At 45.4% G+C, this 19,936-nt stretch overlaps 1 protein-coding gene across 4 annotated transcripts; it reads left to right on the forward strand.

The window, feature by feature from the left end:
* Positions 1 to 868: 868 nt before the first annotated feature.
* On the forward strand, positions 869 to 14,907 carry LOC144490398 (SWI/SNF-related matrix-associated actin-dependent regulator of chromatin subfamily A member 5-like). 4 transcript variants are annotated; one of them, XM_078208142.1, is made up of 9 exons: positions 869 to 1,131; positions 2,299 to 2,454; positions 4,187 to 4,318; positions 5,492 to 5,601; positions 6,722 to 6,948; positions 8,679 to 8,800; positions 9,072 to 9,224; positions 10,186 to 10,318; positions 14,472 to 14,907. In XM_078208142.1, exons 4-9 carry the CDS (start codon positions 5,567 to 5,569, stop codon positions 14,765 to 14,767), a joined length of 966 nt encoding a protein of 321 aa, XP_078064268.1. In that variant the 5' UTR covers positions 869 to 1,131; positions 2,299 to 2,454; positions 4,187 to 4,318; positions 5,492 to 5,566; the 3' UTR covers positions 14,768 to 14,907. The 4 variants fall into 4 exon arrangements, with proteins under 4 accessions (XP_078064268.1, XP_078064270.1, XP_078064269.1 ...); XM_078208144.1 differs by having other exon boundaries at positions 6,731 to 6,948; XM_078208143.1 differs by having other exon boundaries at positions 2,303 to 2,454.
* Positions 14,908 to 19,936: the final 5,029 nt, after the last annotated feature.

The following is a 19,936-nucleotide window of genomic DNA, read 5'->3' on the forward strand; positions in this document are numbered from 1 at the left end:
CAATACCCCCCCTCCCTCCTCCCCAATACCCCCCTCCCTCCTCCCCAATCCCCCCCCCCTCCTCCCCAATCCCCCCCCCTCCTCCCCAATCCCCCCCCCCTCCTCCCCAATCCCCCCCCTCCTCCCCAATCCCCCCCCCTCCTCCCCAATCCCCCCCCCCCTCCTCCCCAATCCCCCCCTCCCTCCTCCCCAATCCCCCTCTCCCTCCTCCCCAATCCCCCCCCTCCCTCCTCCCCAATCCCCCCCTCCCTCCTCCCCAATCCCCCCCCTCCCTCCCTCCTCCCCAATCCCCCCCCTCCCTCCTCCCCAATCCCCCCCTCCCTCCTCCCCAATCCCCCCTCCCTCCTCCCCAATCCCCCCCTCCCTCCTCCCCAATCCCCCCCTCCCTCCTCCCCAATCCCCCCCTCCCTCCTCCCCAATCCCCCCTCCCCAATCCCCCCCTCCCTCCTCCCCAATCCCCCCTCCCCAATCCCCCCCTCCCTCCTCCCCAATCCCCCCCTCCCTCCTCCCCAATCCCCCCCTCCCTCCTCCCCAATCCCCCCCTCCCTCCTCCCCAATCCCCCCTCCCCGATCCCCCCTCCCTCCTCCCCGATCCCCCCTCCCTCCTCCCCGATCCCCCCTCCCTCCTCCCCGATCCCCCCCTCCTTCCTCCCCGATCCCCCCTCCCTCCTCCCCGATCCCCCCTCCCTCCTCCCCGATCCCCCCTCCCTCCTCCCCAATCCTCCCCCTCCTCAATCCCCCCCCCCCTCCTCAATCCCCCCCCCCCTCCTCAATCCCCCCCCCCCTCTCCTCTCCGCCCCGGTCCCTCCCCCCAGCACACTGTTGCCTGGTAACGGTCCGGTGGGCGGGGCTTTCCAGCCGCAGTCTCGCGAGAGCGGCGGGCGGTTGAGCGGAAGCTGGGAGCCGGCTGAGTGGAGGCAGAGCGCGGGGCGGGCTGTCGGCGCGGAGCGGGAGGAATCAGACGCCCCGTGGATTCACCCGAGCCGGCAGTGAGGGAGCGGGAGAGCGAGCAGGATGTCGGAAGCGGAGGAGAGGCCGAGCACCAACCTGAATCTGAACCCGGCCGAGGGGCGGACGGAGGAGGCGGGCGCCAAGCCGTTGGCGGAGGGTCAGATCCAGGGCCCGGGACAGGTGGGTTTACTTTCGTCGATTCTGTCAAAAACATGTTTTCAACATGCATGCGGAGAATGGATCTGTCGCCAGTGTTAACGTCAGCCCTCAAGGTTCCTTGAGACTGGCTTTGGAGATCAGCTTTTCTTTGCTCTGCACAACTAAAATCAGAGATTTGCCACGCATACAACGTTTGAGTGTAAATTTGCAAATATGTTCAATTATATTGTAATTTATTGCTCTCTCCTTGCTTTGCAACACTCTGGGCGGGATTTTCCAGCCCCATCAGTGGCAGGGAAAATGGTGTGCTGGGCTGGAACATCTTGAAGTGGTGGCACAGTGGTTAGCACTGCTGCCTCACAGCAAGAGTTTTAACAACACCAGGTTAAAGTCCAGCAGGTTTATTTGGTAGCAAATGCCTTTAGCTTTCGGAGCGCTGCTCCTTCGTCAGAAGTCCCACAGTCCAAAGAAGTGCAGGTTAGGTTGATTGGCCGTGCTAAATTAACCCTATTGTCGGGGGGGTTAACAGGATAAATATGTGGAGTTACGGGAATAGGGCCTGGATGGGATTGTGGTCAGTGCAGACTTGTTGGGCTGAATGGCCTCCTCCTGCACTGTAGGGATTCTATTCTATTCTGTTCTCACTAATACAGTCCCATAGGTCCTCTAGTTAAAATTCTGCATCTGTAAGCCACAAGATTCCGATGGACTGAGTCTGCTCCAGTAATAGGAGATTTCATCTTCTGGACTACACAGAGGGAGAGCTGGAGAAAGATAGAGGAGGCCATGAAATAGAAAGAAAGGGAGAGAGGGGGTGAGAGACGGACAGAGCGAGCTCCAGACAGAGAGGGATTCTATGGTTTGGAGAATAGGGCCTGGGTGGGATTGTGGTCGGTGCAGACTCAATGGGCCGAATGGCCTCTTCCTGCACTGTAGGGATTCTATGGTTTGTAGAGTTGCCAAGAGCCAATTGCCCTTTGGCCGCTCTCCACCTTTACCCGTCCTGCCCTTGACGCTGCTCACTGCTGGCGGGGCTGGAAAATCCCAACGTCAGTGTTTTATTCAGCTAAATTTGTCTGATTAATGCCTGTGATCAGATCAGTTTCTGCTGTATCCCAATTGCATTCTCGAAAAATAAATTTCTGGTGTTTGGAAAACTGAAATGTAACCCACTTCTTACTTTATCAGGCAGCTTTCACCAGAGATGTCCTCCTTCCTGGAGAGTGGGATGTCGGTGTGACGTCGTATGAAATGCTCATCAGGGAGAAATCTGTTTTCAAAAAATTTAATTGGCGATATCTGGTTATAGATGAAGCCCACAGGATCAAAAATGAGAAATCCAAGGTAAGTTTGTTTTCCCTTCATTTTCTCTGCTCTTTTCCCCATCCCATCCATTACCACCAGAGTTCATGGCTACCATTGTAGTGAATGCTAAATTTTCTGCCTCATCTTAAGGTGAATTGGGGAGAAACACAGGCTTGATTTGTGGCATGGGAGCATGAGCAGGTGACAGCTTGGTAGCTCAGTGGTTCGCACTGCCTCCTCACAGCTCCAGCGACCCAGGTTCGATTCCCAGCTTGGGTCATCGTCTGTGCGGAGTTTACACATTCTCCCCGCATCTGCGTGGGTTTCCTCCGGGTGCTCCGGTTTCCTCCCACAGTCCAAAAAAAATTGCTGGTTAGGTGTTTTGGCCATGCTAAATTCTCAGTGTACCGAAGTGTGGCGACTAGGGGATTTTCAGAGTAACTTCATTGCAGTGTTAATGTAAGCCTACTTGTGCCACTAATAAATAAACTTTAAAACTTTGTAAACCACGTGTCACATTCTCGATTATATATCATGGAGTGAGGTTATTTTTGAGCAAGGTGCAGTTATGTGTGGGACCGGACAGAAAATGAGGCACAGAAGTTTGCTGCACACTGTTTCCCAGGAGAGGGGAATGCAAAGACAGGGTAAGACGGAGTGGCAAAGAACAGTAAAAAAGAATTCAGTGTGGATGGAAGTGACTGTTCTATGGTGAATGAGATAACGAAGGACAGGAAGATTGGAACAAAAGGTTGGAGGGAAATCCAGGAATAGAGATTTTGAAATGAAGGAAAATGATACATTTTGAGTACTAATGGTTAATGTAATTGTTAATTGCTGCTTTCACTGTTCCTTTGCACTTCCATCAAAGCTTTAATAGCTAAATTAAAAGGGCCATTTATTGTCACAGATGGAATGCGAATCTTGAGGAAAAGAGCGCTTTAATCTCGCAATCCAATGCAGACAAATAATTTTTTAAGTTAAAGTTTATTAGTGTCACAAGTAGGCTTACATTAACACTGTAATGAAGCTACTGTGAAAATCCCCTGGTCGCTACACTCCGGCGCCTGTTCGGGTCCACTGAGGGAGAATTTAGCACAGCCAATGCACCTAACCAGCATGTCTTTCAGACTGTGGGAGGAATCCGGAGCACCCGGAGGAAACCCACACAGACATGGGGAGAACATGCGGACTCCACACAGTTACCCAAGCCGGAAATCAAACACTGGTCCCTGTTGCTGTGAGGCAGCAGTGCGAACCGCTGTGCCATATTCAACCAAATGACTCCAGGGGTTCAGAAACTCAATTATTGAGGCTCGATAGTTAATCTCTGGGTTTTAAAACTAGTGGAAGAGTGGAGTGGAAATGTTTGAATTGAAAATCAAAGATCAGATCTGCTTATTCAGACTGTAGTGTGCTCTTGTTTTAAAAGCTTTTTAACCAGCTGCTCCTTCCACAACCATTGCTTCGATTTGAAAGAAATGCCATTCAATTGCGGACGGCTCTGGAAGTTTCCATATTCCCGTCTTGCAAGTTATAGATAACCGTTTGTAATCTTGATGTACTATTACTACACTTGCTTTTTGCTTCCTAACGCAAAGCATTTGCCGGAACTATATATGAATTCATTGGAGAAATGACAGACACGAATAAACACCTGAAAAATCAGCGAACTTTTAAATGCAGTCTGAATCTACAGTTGTGCCAGTAGTATGATTCGAACTTGTACCCAGTTTGTACAGTAATGTTTTTAAATCTGCTAAATTTACAGCTCTCTGAAATAGTGAGAGAATTCAAAACAACAAATCGATGATTGCTCACGGGTACACCACTTCAGAACAACCTGCACGAACTCTGGGCTCTGCTCAACTTCCTCCTCCCGGATGTCTTCAACTCGTCTGCAGTAAGTAATGAGAAAAGCAGCTCGACAGTGACTGTACCGTTTGTCTAAGGTTCAATTACAGTGTTTAAACCTATTTCTTTTTGGAAGGCATGAGAGAATGCTGCAAAGTTGTGTCTTTTTCATTTTTGAAGCTAGTGTCAGGGGAAGCTGTCCAACTTGCTGGAGGGTGTTGTGTGACACCATTGTTCCTTGCATTGGGAGCAGCCAGGTCGCTAAATGGCCGCAGTCTGTGTATTAATTTGTTCACCTGCCCACATTTCTGAGCTCTATATTCACCATATGTGTGCCGATGCAGAGTCCAATTGGTGATGTCTGCTCCTCTAACCCTTCAAACTGCTATTGACCATTTCTGATGCTCCGTGTCACATCTGCCTTACACTGCGAAGCATATTTAACATGCTTGATGTTTCCTTGAGCAACACTGCCACCTTGTGTCACAATTCTAAACCTACATTAAAAGCATGCTGGGGTGAGAGCTTCCTTTATCCATATCTATCTCAATCCACAAATTAGCTATCATAAGTATTTTAGTATTTTTTTTTGTTAACAAAAGCTATGTTTATCCCTACAGTGCAGAAGGAGGCCATTTGGCCCATCAAGTCTGCACCAACCCCACATATCTACCCCGCCAATCCCACTGACACCAAAGGTTTATTTAGCACAGCCAATCAACCGAACCCGCACATCTTTGGAATGTGGGAGGAAACCGGAGCAGACACGGGGAGAATGCACAAACTCCACACAGAGAGTGACCCAAGGCCAGAATTGAACCTGGGTCCCTGGCGCTGTGAGACAGGAGTGCCAACCACTGTGCCACCATGCCACCTGTGTTAAAAGTGTTGCAGAAATGTACATTGTTGAGGAATGAGGAAAATGAATTTAAGGTTACTGTATTTCTTTCTCATAAAGTGTTGGATTCCAAGGTCTGATCTGTTATGTTGCAGAATAAAGCTGTTGACAATCTAATCTGAAGTTGTAGGTGTTTTCATCAAGTCAACATTCAGCCCACACCTGTAGATGTGCTTCAACCCATGGCTTGTTCAGCTGTTTTTGTTTAACCTGTGCTTCAGTCCACAGAACTGTTCAGTACAGCTTTTGTAACATTGCATTATTTTGCTTGACCTTCTTGGGCATCATCAGTGTGTGAAAAGCATGTATTCTCACCTGAATTAGGTATTGAGACCCTTCCTCCTCCGACGTATTAAAGCTGAGGTAGAAAAGAGCCTGCCGCCAAAAAAGGAAGTCAAAATGTATGTCGGCCTGAGCAAAATGCAACGGGAATGGTGAGTACACAACTTGTGAATCTTAATGTGTTGCATTGTGAAGTCTGGCATAATCTTGCAACAACTCATTGAAATTGTGCTGCACTTCAATCAACAATTAAAGCATTTGTAGAACTAAGGGAATAGATTCACCAGTGTAAGCGAGTGTGATTTTACCCAATGCACCAATAATAGGCTGACTCCCTACTATTGACCATCTTGCTTCCGTCTGATCTGTAAGATTTTTGTGTTTGGAATTCTATCTTCCCTCAATCATTTCAATTATTTTTGCCCAAAACAGAAGATCATCATTGAATTCAGACTGGACGATTGCCATTCAAGTGTGATTATTACAGTGCTTTAAAACTACTTTGCTCTCACTTTTGGGCTTTCTTCTTTCAAACCCCAATGCAGCCCATTATTGATACCCACCTGATCAGGTACTAGTGAGGTGTCCCCTCGAAACCTATTAACGATGTCTATCTAGTTGGTCAAGGAGAACGCTGCAAAGCCCTTCAAAATTAGACTGCACCCTATGTAACACAATGTCATTGCCTCACGATGATGCCAGTATAGATGCCATAAATATAAAACAGTCACTAATAAATCGAACAGGAATTTAGGAGAAGATTCAAAAAAGAAAGTGGCACAGTAGTTAGTGTGGAACTCACTACCACAAGGTGCGGCATGACATTGATGCATTTTAGGGAAGTTTGTTAAACATAGAATGGAAAAAGAAATCGAAGGTGTGAAGAGACTCTTATCATGAACACTGATCTGAAATTGTTGATCTAAATGGCCTATTTCTGCGTCACAAATTCTTCATACCAGAGTACTTCGTATTGCTCGCATCCAAATTACATGAAAAGGAATATTCCCACCCCTTCAAACCCTGGCCACATGGAATGTTGAGTGTGTATTAGTTGTAAGATATGGGTTTCTATATCTGTGAGGCTTAGATGGAGCACCCTGTTCCCTGGTAGGTGAGAGGGGTTGGAATGTGGATCCTAGACTTTGTCCTAGGTACCTATCGAACAAAGCATTCATTTTAGGTTGTAATTGCTTTCTGTTGAGTGACATTAAAAAAATGAATTTATCTCCAAGTTGGTCTGATGAGTTTTAATTCTGGCCTTGCTGACAGGTACACCAGGATATTAATGAAGGATATTGACATCCTGAACTCCTCAGGGAAAATGGACAAAATGCGTCTATTGAATGGACTGATGCAACTGCGCAAGTGCTGCAACCACCCCTATCTGTTTGACGGAGCTGAACCTGGCCCACCTTACACCACTGACACTCACCTGGTAGTTAACAGTGGCAAAATGGTGGTACTGGACAAACTGCTGCCGAAAGTGAAGGAGCAAGGTCAGCCGCAGGCCTGGTCAAGGCTTTTGTTTCCCTTTCTGTCTTTCAATCTTTCTATAGGAAGGAGACATGTAGTGATTTGATCGTTTCGTGGATACTTGAGTAGCTCGGACGGGGTGGGGGGTGGCCAATATGAGGCATAAGGCCCAAATTAACGATTGCCTGGCTGTAAAGGAAAATTAATTGAAAATATTCCAAAATGTGTTATAAATTAACATGCAATAAACACTGGAATCAGCAATGGTATTAGTTATAGTAGGACAGGCAAAGAAGCTTACTGAGATATCCTTGAGGAGATAACCAAACTAAAACACAATGCAAATTAGGTTTTTAGAATATGTTCAACAAATCTGTTATTAGAGAGTAAATATAGTAATAAAGTTCATAGTTTGTGAAATAGATGACATTGTCTCAATGGATTAAGAATTAGCTTAATGTTAAAGTTCCTATTTTGGGAGGATGTAGGATTGGATTCGGATTTGATTGGAATTTGAAAGAGCATGCCAGTCACTCGAACTCGAATCCATGACCAAATTAGTTGAGACTCTGGAGACCAGGAGGAATTGAACAAAAACTACTGTGTAGTCCGATTCATATATCAGGAAATCCGGTGGAGTGGGAAATCAAACATCCTGGTATATAGATTGGCTGTAAACAACCGCCTATGGTTATTTGTGCATTTCCGAGTCCGATGTCAGACTTTGTCATGCTCTGGAGCAGTACTGTACTGTGCTGCAGACTGATCAAAAATAGAACAGGATTTTTAGTAAATGAAAGGGGTTTGTGATGTTTAGCCTTCGTAAGCATGCAAGGATTTCCACGACGATGTCTGCAAAAGAATTTGAAAATGATCACTGATGACACCATGGCAGCATTTGACCTGTGCAGCAAGGGACATCAGATTGCATGCTGTGATGTTTTGGGTTACAAATCAGCATCGGTTTTAATGAATTAAAAACTGCTGAAAAACTAATCTGGTAGCATCAGCGAAGGGTCAACTATGACTCTTCAGAACTCCCCTCTCCACAGATGCTGCCTGACCTGCTGAGTATTTCCAAAACTTTGCTTCCATCTATTAAGCTATTATTTCACCAGTTTTAGTGACTGTTTAAAACAATAGTGTGCCTTGATCTGAAATAGCATCCTGTTTTAGTCATTCTGGCCTGCCACACGCCATCCACTGGGGCTGGGGGGCTCCCAAAAACTGGCCGATTTAGCATCAAATATTCTTCATGAGGAGTTGGATCACAGGCCTCTGCAATGCTTGATGGGCCCCATCCTCCTTCCGGGGGAATAGTTACAGGAGCCAAATATTCTGAAAATTGGGGGCTAACTTGTTGGGAGAAGGTGAATGGAATAATTACATGGTTTGGGATTGTAGCTATTTTTTGATTAGGGCTTAATTTTTGCTGCCCAAACTGCAGCACCGTCTAGATTCCACCGGGAATATGAACCCTTTGAAATTATTCCCATCAATCAAGGCAGCTGTGTCACATGGACAGTTCACATTGTGTGAATTATAAAATTGGAGTTGGTTATGTGTGGTCATTTATGCCTCCTGTACTACAACTAATTTACTCGATTACTCTACATCCTGCGTGTTACCACTGAAATTTGGTTTCCATTATCCACATCAGTAGATGTAGGCTTTTGAAGCATTTGTGTATCTGCGCTGTGTTCTTGGCGACCGATCAACCGATTACCCTGATGAATGATCTTCTTTTCCACAGGTTCTCGGGTGTTGATCTTCAGCCAAATGACCAGGGTGCTGGATATCTTGGAAGATTATTGTATGTGGAGAAACTACGAGTATTGTAGACTGGATGGACAGACACCGCATGAGGAGAGACAAGTATGTTTCTTGCCCTGTGCTTTCAAAACTGAGTTTGTTTGAGGAAAGTTCTCACCTCTTAAATTGATCTGAGGCTCTATTATCTAAGTAGGAATTCTAGACTTAAGGTTACAAAACTGACTCAAGGTTTTCAAACAAGAAATATGAATATTCAATTTGAATCTAGCATCTATTTGTATTTTTAAAAATGAAACTTTCCAACAATTAGTAAAAAGATTGGTCCGAATCGTTTGTTCAATTCTGGCTTAACTTTTCTCTCTCATCCCTCCAGGATTCTATTTCTACTTTCAATAGTCCTGGGAGCTCAAAGTTTATCTTCATGTTAAGCACATGCGCTGGGGGTCTTGGTATAAATCTAGCCACGGCAGATGTAGTAATCCTATACGACTCAGACTGGAACCCTCAGGTCGACCTCCAGGCTATGGTAAGTTACTGAGCGATTAGTTATTTGTGTTCTGAAAGCCACGTACAGTTGAATATATAACTATCGTAGCTGGTTTTAACATCCAAGTGCGCTGATCAAGCGACATTTGGTATTTTACTGCCACTGATACCCCCTCAAATCTCCCGTGTGTTGCTCCCATGGTTTCTTTAAAACTCCGCTCGACTGAACTGGTGGAAATATTTCAGCAAAGGTCTTCAGTTTGCTTCTCTGTATTTGAATGAAGCGTGCGGTTGTTTTCAGAATTGGCGTGGTATGATTTCAGCTGACTGGGCATCTTGTTTCTCCTCACCAATTAACTTCCAAAAAACAATTGAGAGTTTGGAAATGAAATCCATTTTAAGTTTCAGTAATGCTGAGGTCACTATAAGGAACTGCCTTCCGCGATTCAGTTTTACACCAAACAACTGATGCACTGATTTTAATAAGTGCTTCGTGATTGCCTCGTGTCCCCAAGGGCTTATGAATTCAAATCTCACTCATTTGTGAAGTTTGAATTAAAGTTTATAGTGAGCAGCAAAAGGGAGCAGGGCTACCCAATTGTTCAGCTGGTTCACAGCATGGCAACAGGCCCGTTAGAGAAAATCTCCATTACAAGAGAGGAAGTGTTAGGTTTTTTAGGGAACATTAAAACTGTTGATTTTGACTGAGTAATTAGAGAGGGTTAACACATGCAGGAGATAGCCATTCAGACATCATATCTTTGTTCGCTCATGATCAGCTTGGAGATTTCTCGGAAATCGATTTATTCCCTATCCCCATGTTAAGGTTTTGATAATGAGAGTTTTTGTTTGAAATTCTTGGATTTCTTAATTTAGAAACAATGTTTGCTGGAAAATATATGAATGTGCTGTTTTTACAGCTGAATGTAGAGGAATGTTAATTGAAATTGTTACTTGATTGTGTGGATCTGCCATGTAACTTTAATTGTGTTCTTTTTTAGGATCGCGCCCACAGAATTGGTCAAACAAAAGTAGTCAGAGTATTCCGATTTATAACTGACAACACTGTGGAGGAAAGGATAGTGGAACGTGCTGAAATGAAACTTAGACTGGACTCTATTGTAATTCAGCAAGGTGGGTGTTGAAGTTGGTTGTTTTTTGGGTGGGAACTGCATGGGGAGGGTAGAACATAGAACATAGAACATTACAGCGCAGAACAGGCCCTTCGGCCCACGATGTTGCACCGACCAGTTTAAAAAAAAAAAACTGTGACCCTCCAACCTAAACCAATTTCTTTTCGTCCATGAACCTATCTACGGATCTCTTAAACGCCCCCAAACTAGGCGCATTTACTACTGATGCTGGCAGGGCATTCCAATCCCTCACCACCCTCTGGGTAAAGAACCTACCCCTGACATCGGTTCTATAACTACCCCCCCTCAATTTAAAGCCATGCCCCCTCGTGCTGGATTTCTCCATCAGAGGAAAAAGGCTATCACTATCCACCCTATCTAAACCTCTAATCATCTTATATGTTTCAATAAGATCCCCTCTTAGCCGCCGCCTTTCCAGCGAAAACAATCCCAAATCCCTCAGCCTCTCCTCATAGGATCTCCCCTCCATACCAGGCAACATCCTGGTAAACCTCCTCTGCACCCTCTCCAAAGCCTCCACATCCTTCCTGTAATGTGGGGACCAGAACTGCACACAGTACTCCAAGTGCGGCCGCACCAGAGTTGTGTACAGTTGCAACATAACGCTACGACTCCTAAATTCAATCCCCCTACCAATAAACGCCAAGACACCATATGCCTTCTTAACAACCTTATCTACTTGATTCCCAACTTTCAGGGATCTATGCACACATACACCTAGATCCCTCTGCTCCTCCACACTATTCAAAGTCCTCCCGTTAGCCCTATACTCAACACATCTGTTATTCCTACCAAAGTGAATTACCTCACACTTCTCCGCATTAAACTCCATCCGCCACCTCTCGGCCCAACTTTGCAACCTGTCTAAGTCTTCCTGCAAACTACGACACCCTTCCTCACTGTCTACCACACCACCGACTTTGGTGTCATCAGCAAATTTGCTAATCCACCCAACTATACCCTCATCCAGATCATTAATAAATATTACAAACAGCAGTGGCCCCAAAACAGATCCCTGAGGTACACCACTTGTAACCGCACTCCATGATGAATATTTACTATCAACCACCACCCTCTGTTTCCTATCCGCTAGCCAATTCCTGATCCAATTTCCTAGATCACCCCCAATCCCATACATCTGCATTTTCTGCAGAAGCCTACCATGGTGAACCTTATCAAACGCCTTACTAAAATCCATATATACCACGTCCACTGCCTTGCCCCCATCCACCTCCTTGGTCACTTTCTCAAAAAACTCAATAAGGTTAGTAAGGCACGACCTACCTGCCACAAAACCATGCTGACTATCACCTATCAATTCATTACTCTCCAAATAACTATAAATCCTATCCCTTATAATTTTTTCCAACATCTTGCCGACAACAGAAGTGAGACTCACCGGTCTATAATTCCCGGGGAAGTCTCTGTTCCCCTTCTTAAACAATGGGACAACATTCGCTAACCTCCAATCTTCTGGTACTATACCAGAGGCCAACGACGACCTGAAGATCAGAGCCAGAGGCTCTGCAATCACTTCTCTTGCCTCCCAGAGAATCCTTGGATAAATCCCATCCGGACCAGGGGATTTATCTATTTTCAGACCCTCCAGAATATCCTGCACATCCTCCTTATCAACTGTAATACTGTCTATTCTACTCCCTTGCAACCCAGTGTCCTCCTCAGCTATATTCATGTCCCCTTGCGTGAACACCGAAGAGAAATATTGGTTCAATGCTTCACCAATCTCCTCCGGTTCCACACATAACTTCCCTCTGCCATCTATAACTGGCCCTAAACTTGCCCTAACCAACCTTCTGTTCTTGACATACCTATAGAACGCCTTAGGATTCTCTTTAACCCTATCCGCCAAAGTCTTCTCATGTCCCCTTTTAGCCCTTCTAAGCTCGCTCTTCAACTCCCTCTTAGCCAATCTAAAGCTTTCTAGTGCACTACCCGAGTGCTCACGTCTCATCCGAACATAAGCCTCCTTTTTCTTTTTAACCAACAAAGAAACTTTTTTGGTGCACCACGGTTCCCTAGCCCTACCAATTCCTCCTTGCCTGACAGGGACATACCTATCACAGACTCGCAGTAGCTGCTCCTTGAAAAAACTCCACATGTCGGACGTTCCCAGTCCCTGTAATCTCCTAGTCCAACCTATGTTTCCTAATTCTCTCCTAATAGCCTCATAATTACCCTTCCCCCAGCTAAAACCATTGGCCCGAGGTTCATGCCTATCCCTTTCCATCACTAAGGTGAACGTAACCGAATTGTGGTCACTATCACCAAAATGCACACCAACTTCCAAGTCTAGCACCTGGTCTGGCTCATTTCCCAGCACCAGATCCAATATAGCCTCACCTCTAGTTGGCCTGTCTACATACTGAGTCAAAAAACCTTCCTGCACGCTTTGAACAAAAACTGACCCCTCTAACGAGCTAGAGCTATAACAATTCCAGTCAATATTAGTCAAGTTAAAATCCCCCATAACAATTGCCCTATTACTTTCACTCCTAAGCAGGATTGACTCCGCAATCCTTTCCTCAACCTCTCTAGAACTTTTAGGAGGTCTATAAAAGACTCCCAACAGGGTGACCTCTCCTCTCCTATTTCTAATCTCCGCCCATACTACCTCAACAGATAAGTCCTCATCAAACCTCCTCTCTGACACTGTGATACAATCTCTGACCAATAATGCTACCCCTCCCCCTCTTCTACCTCCTTCCCTACTTCGACTAAAACATTTGAACCCCGGGACCTGCAGCATCCATTCCTGCCCCTGCTCTATCCATGTCTCTGAAATAGCCACAACATCGAAGTCCCAGGTACTGATCCACGCTGCAAGTTCACCCACTTTATTGCGAATACTCCTGGCATTGAAGTATACACATTTCAAACCCTGCTCCACCCCACCTCTGCAATGCCGTGCATTGCAGTCCCCATCCATGCATCCCTCTCTTTCAGCCCCACTACTCAGGATCCCTCCCCCCCCCCGAATCAGTTTAAACCTCCCTGCATGGCCTTAGCAAATTTACCCCCCAGGATATTGGTCCCCTTCTGATTAAGGTGTAGACCATCCTTCTCATAGGGTAGCACAGAGTCCTCAGGAAATTTCGCTTCTTTGAGGTACTAACTTTAAATGGCATCGTTGAAACTTTGGGATACCATGAGAAGTGTCAATCATTCCCAGCCTTCACTCCAGAATTTTATCTTGCATTCTTTTCTCCGACTGAGTTATGGCACGGATGTTAAAACTTTGTGTTGGGGATTGTGAATGCATTGGATACTCCCTCACTAACCTGTTCTTTTTCAAATACCGCAGAACATTTAAAAATTAAACTTCAATATTTTCACAGCTAACTTCTCTAATCGCCAATGAATTATCATTACAATAGATTAGGACCTACCACCTGGAACTGTGCCATCTGGCATATGTATTCCTGCTTTTTGGTGAAATGGTCCTCAAAAATGAACACAAAACCCTCTGCAATCTTCCACAGAGTGTGAACAGCCAGTTAAAGTACGCTGTGCAACAAAGTGGGCTCAATAGTTTCCACTATAGCCCTTGTTTGTCTATTTATTAACATGTGAACCCGTCTCTTGCATTACTACAAGTTTAATGCCCTCCATACCAGGATGTTGCCTGGTATGGAGGGCATTAGCTATGAGGAGAGGTTGGAGAAACTTGGTTTGTTCTCACTGGAACGACGGAGGTTGAGGGGCGACCTGATAGAAGTCTACAAGATTATGAGGGGCATGGACAGAAGGGATAGTCAGAAGCTTTTTCCCGGGGTGGAAGAATCAATTACTGGGGGGGCATAGGTTTAAGGTGTGGGGGCAAGATTTAAAGGAGATGTATGAGGCAAGTTTTTTACACAGAGGGTGGTGGGTGCCTGGAACTCGCTGCCAGGGAAGGTAGTGGAAGCAGATATGGTAGTGAGTGTTAAGGGGCGTCTAGACAAATACATGAATAGGATGGGAATAGAGGGATATGATCCCTGGAAGGGTAGGGGGTTTTAGTTCAGTCGGGGCAGCATGGTCAGTGCAGGCTTGGAGGGCCGAAGGGCCTGTTCCTGTGCTGTAATTTTCTTTGTTCTTTACAATTTCTTAACATCGAGACTGAATTCTTTCAGGAAGGTTAGTCGATCAGAATCTCAACAAGCTGGGGAAAGATGAAATGCTGCAGATGATTCGTCACGGTGCTACCCACGTATTTGCTTCTAAAGAGAGCGACATTACAGATGAAGATATTGATGCTATATTAGAGAGGGGTGGAAGAAAGGTAAAACTAACATCAGGAACGGGAGTGCCCCTTGCTCTGCTATTCCAATCCTGCAACTTCGTGACTCACCTGTTCAATACTCTTCTTACAATGCTGCTGCAATATTTTCATCGGCACAATAAGTGTCACTTAATCTGCATCTCATAAAGTTCTGCAAACTGAGTATCAAAAGCTAATTGCATTAAATGCATTGTACTGTGATGGTTTTGTGCAGTCTCTTTTACTTCATACCATTGTCATTGTGCCAAGAGGAGATGATTAAACAATTGGATTAAACCCTTAATTTCAGCTTTTGAATTGTTTGTGTTTACAGCAAAATGTTTTTGTTTAAAGCCTTTATTGTGGGTTTTAACAAAACAATTCAAATTAGTTCATCTGTCTTGGTGAAGTTAGGGCCATTGAATCAATCTTGCTATGCTAATGTAAATCATAGAATAGAATCATAGAATCCCTACAGTGTAGAAAGAGGCCATTCGGCCCATCGAGTCTACACCGACCACAATCCCACCCAGGCCCTACCCCCATATCCCTACATATTTACCCGCTAATCCCTCTAACCTACGCATCTCAAGACACTAAGGGGCAATTTTAGCACAGCCAATCAACCTAACCCGCACATCTTTGGACTGTGGGAGGAAACCGGAGCACCCGGAGGAAACCCACGCAGACACGAGGAGAATGTGCAAACTCCACACAGACAGTGACCCAAGCCGGGAATCGAACCCAGGTCCCTGGAGCTGTGAAGCAGCAGTGCTAACCACTGTGCTACCGTGCCGCCCTAAAGTGTTTAGCTGGCAGCTAATACCCAAGTACAAATGTATATTCTGAAATGGTTGTCATAGGCTTCACACATCAATATCTTTGGTGCTAAACAAATAATTTTGGTGTTTATATACATTGCATCACTGGAACTAGTTTTCTATGTAAAAGGAATTACACTATCTAAAAGCTAAACTAAAAGTACCATTATTTGAAATCTCCTTGGTTTTAAATACGATGCTATTGCAACTTCTGAAGGCCTGTGGAATATGAACAATTACTTAGAGTCATAGAGGTTTACAGGGCAGCTATTCTTCGGGTGAAGAAATGTCTCCTCATTTCCTCCTAAATGGTCTACCCCGAATCCTCAGACTGTGACCCCTAGTTCTGGACACTCCCACCATCAGGAACATCCTCCCTGCATCCACCCTGTCTAGCCCTGTTAGAATTTTATAAGTCTCTATGAGATCCCCCCTCATTCATCTGACCTCCAGCGAAAACAATCCTAACCTAGTCAATCTCTCCTCGTACGTCAGTCCATTTTACCCACTGCACTAAGCTTTGATCTCAGTGAGAAGTCCCACAACACCAGGTTAAAGTCCAACAGGTTTATTTGGTATCACGAGCTTTCGGAGCGCTGCTCCTTCCTTAGGTGAGTCACCTGATTAACGAGCATGATAGCCATGACGTGGAGATGCCGGAGTTGGACTGGGGCGGGTATGGTAAGAAATCCAGGTCAATGTTAATCAGGTGAGGAAGGAGCAGTGCTCCGAAAGCTCATGATTCCAAATAAACCTGTTGGACTTTAACCTGGTGCTGTGAGACTTCTTACTGGATAGTAAAGTGTCATCTCTTAAAGAAATCAGTTGCCGTTTGAGTTGAATTTTAAAGTTGCCAAAGTGGCACAAGGTGTGTGGCCCCAGAAAATTCAGTTCTAAAATATAACCTGCCACCACACGGTGGCACAGTGGTTAGCACTCCTGCCTCACAAATAAACCTGTTGGACTTTAACCTGGTGTTGTGAGACTTCTTCCCGGGCCCCACAGCGCCAGGGACCCAGGTTCGATTCCCGGCTTGGATTACTGTCTGTACGGAGTCTCCCTGTGTCTGTGTGAGTTTCCTCCAGGTGCTCCGGTTTCCTCCCACCGTCTGAAAGATGTGCTGGCTAGGTGCATTGGCCATGCTAAATTCTCCCTCGGTGTACTCGAACAGGCGCCGGAGTGTGGCGACTAGGGGATTTTCACAGTAACTTCATTGCAGTGTTAATGTGAGCCTACTTATGATACTAATAAATAAACTTTAAAACTTGACAAAAAGCGAACGCTAACGTTTTGCTCAAACTCTGATTAACTATTTTTTTAAACTGCTGATTAATTTTATTTCTTTCGAATGGGAGATCATGGCCAACTCTGAGGAATGCATTTTCTTCCAGTCAGCTGCAACATTCTTGCCTCGAGGTTCGATGATTATCATAGAAACTCTGCAGTGCAGAAGGAGACCATTCAGCCCATCGAGTCTGCGCTGACAACAATCCCACCCCAGGCCCTATCCCCACAACCCCACACATCTACCCCGCTAATCCCTCTAACCTACACATCCCTGGACACTTTGGGCAATTTAGCGTGGCCCATCAACCTGACCCCCACATCTTTGGACTGTGGGAGGAAACCGGAGCACCCGGAGGAAACCCATGCAGACACGGGGAGAACGTGCAAATTCCACACAGACGGCCACCCAAGCCAGGAATCAAACCCCGATCACTGGAGCTGTGAGGCAGCAGTGCTAACCACTGTGCCACCGTGCTGCTCCTATAGATTCAATTCCAAAGTCATACAAAAGGATAATATATAAGCAAGTTTTCTTTTCCTTTAAACTTATATGTACAAGAGGAGGGATGTTAGTACTTGGGAAATAAGCTGGGCAGTTGTTGCTGTGTCCAGAACTTCTTATTCAACAGTATAATAAGGCATATGTACAGCAAAGCTCTTTCCAATCTGCCTTAAATTAATATCATCCTTCCATTCTCATCCCATGTTCAGTGGTGTGATTTGTTTCCACTTTCAAAACATCTATTATTGTGGACTTCCCAAATAAGATTACAATTTGATGAATGCATTTAGAGACAGTATTCTTGGTGTCATGCCCATTGAAAGTTGATTGTAAACTCAATAAGTTAATTTAGGATTCTCAACGCCCATCAACGGTGATAGATTTTCATCCCATAATCTGGGCTTCAGAAATTAAAGGTCAATGTATTAACAAATGGGACCGCACAATCTCCTTTCCTCTCTAACTTCATCCATTCCTAAACCAGTGCAGTATCTGATGAGATAATGAAACCTTTAGCTGAAATATCAAAGAGCATTTCAACAACTTACTTCGAGATGATGAAAAATTGAAGGTATAAGTTCAGGACCATGAATATGAATTCGAGGCTCTCCGATAACAAATTCTATTCCAGGACCATAACTCACAGCGCAGGGAGAGGCCATTCGTCCAATTGTAGCCATGCTAGCTCTTTGCTAAAGCTAATTCCACTTCCCCTGCATTCTCCATTAAGCCTGCACCTTCCTCTGCTTCAAATATTTATGAACAAAGAACAGTACAGCACAGGAAACAGGCCTTTGGCCCCTCCAAGCCTGTGCCGCTCCATGGTCCAACTAGACCAATCGTTTGTATCCCTCCATGCCCAGGCTGCTCATGTGACTATCCAGGTAAGTCTTAAACCATGTCAGTGTGTCTGCCTCCACCACCCTACTTGGCAGCGCATTCCAGGCCCCCACCACCCTCTGTGTAAAAAAACATCCCTCTAACATCTGAGTTATACTTCGCCCCTCTCACCTTGAGACCGTGACCCCTCATGATCGTCACTTCTGATCTGGGAAAAAGCTTCCCACCATTCACCCTATCTATCCCCTTCATAATCTTGGACACCTCTATTAGATCTCCCCTCATTCTCTGTCTTTCCAGGGAGAACAACCCCAGTTTACCCAATCTCTCCTCATAGCTAAGACCCTGCATACCAGGCAACATCCTAGTAAACCTTCTCTGCACTCTCTCTAACGCCTCCACGTCCTTCTGATAGTGCGGCGACCAGAACTGGATGCAGTACTCCAAATGTGGCCTAACCAGCGTTCTATACAGCTGCATCATCAGACTCCAGCTTTTATACCATATACCCCGTCCTATAAAGGCAAGCATACCATATGCCTTCTTCACCACCTTCTCCACCTGTGTTGCCACCTTCAAGGATTTGTGGACTTGCACACCTGGGTCCCACTGTGTTTCTATACTCTTGATGGCTCTGCCAGTTGCTGTATAACTCCTACCTACATTATTTCTTCCAAAATGCATCACTTCGCATTTATCCAGATTAAATTCCATCCGCCACCTCTCCGCCCAATTTTCCAGCTTCTCTATATCCTGCTGTATTGCCTGACAATGCTGATCGTCGACGAAGGAGCAGCGCTCCAAAGGCTAGTGGCATTTGCTACCAAGTAAACCTGTTGGACTTTAACCTGGCATTGTCAAATATTTATCTCATTTTCCTTCAAACAATGCAGCGATCTCTACCTGAACAGTTCTGTGCATCAAAACATTCCCAAAACCTTGAGCAGCACGGTGGTGCAGTGGTTAGCACTGCTGCCTTACACAGCAAGGGACCTGGGTTCAATTCCAGCCTCGGGTCACTGTCTGTGTGGAGTTTGCACATTCTCCCCGTGTCTGCATGAGTTTCCTCCGGGCGCTTCTCCAAAGATGTGTGGGTTAGGTTGATTGGCTGTGCTAAGTTGTCCCTCAGTGTCAGGGGGATTAGGACTGTAAATACGTGGGGTTACGGGGATGGGCCCTGGGTGGGATTGTTATCGGTGCAGGTTCAATGGGCCAAATGGCCTCCTTCTGCACTGTAGGTTCATTGGGCGGAATTTTACCGGCACATCTGCACAACGTTCACACGATCCTGCCCGAGGCCAACAGAGAATGCCGTTCTCCAGCTGCGCCCGCCCCCGAATTGGGACGGGCGTGCCGGTGAAACTCCGGCCAATGTATCTGAGTAAAGATATTTTTTCTAACCACCGCCCCCTCTCTCTTTTCGCTATAATGCAAACTTTCAATTGAAGACCTCTTTATCAGTCACTCCTCAATCAGAGGAAACAGATCATGCCTACATCAAACATCAGAATAAAAACAATTACTGAAGCAAACATTTAATTAACTCCCCTCCTATCACCTGAGCCATTGTCTTTGATCCCATTTACACTGAGGCCTAATGAGAGTCACACTGCTGCATCTCTTTGTTTTTATTTTCACTTTCTGTACATCATCATCACCGTTCAGACCAATTGGAAAATTATCTACAGCATTATCTGTTATTTATCTATACAAAATACAAACAACCTTCTTTGTACTCTTTGAAGTGGAAGAGCAAGTCAGTAGCAGAGCTCCCCCTACAATATTCCCAAACAAATTACCTAATAATTGGAACTGACAACTTTTCATGGTCATTATCTGATGCCAGCACCACACCTGATCGGATTATGCAGAAAATGTCATCGCCAC

This window comes from Mustelus asterias, unplaced genomic scaffold, assembly GCF_964213995.1.
Source record: "Mustelus asterias unplaced genomic scaffold, sMusAst1.hap1.1 HAP1_SCAFFOLD_3233, whole genome shotgun sequence".
Lineage (NCBI taxonomy): Eukaryota > Metazoa > Chordata > Chondrichthyes > Carcharhiniformes > Triakidae > Mustelus > Mustelus asterias.

Coding starts and splice junctions, on each gene's coding strand:
- LOC144490398 (XM_078208142.1), top strand. CDS start 5,567: ATGTATGTCGGCCTGAGCAAAATGCAACGGGAATG. Junction 8,801..9,071: donor CACCGCATGAGGAGAGACAA/GTATGTTTCTTG, acceptor TCATCCCTCCAG/GATTCTATTTCTACTTTCAA. Junction 9,225..10,185: donor AGGTCGACCTCCAGGCTATG/GTAAGTTACTGA, acceptor GTTCTTTTTTAG/GATCGCGCCCACAGAATTGG.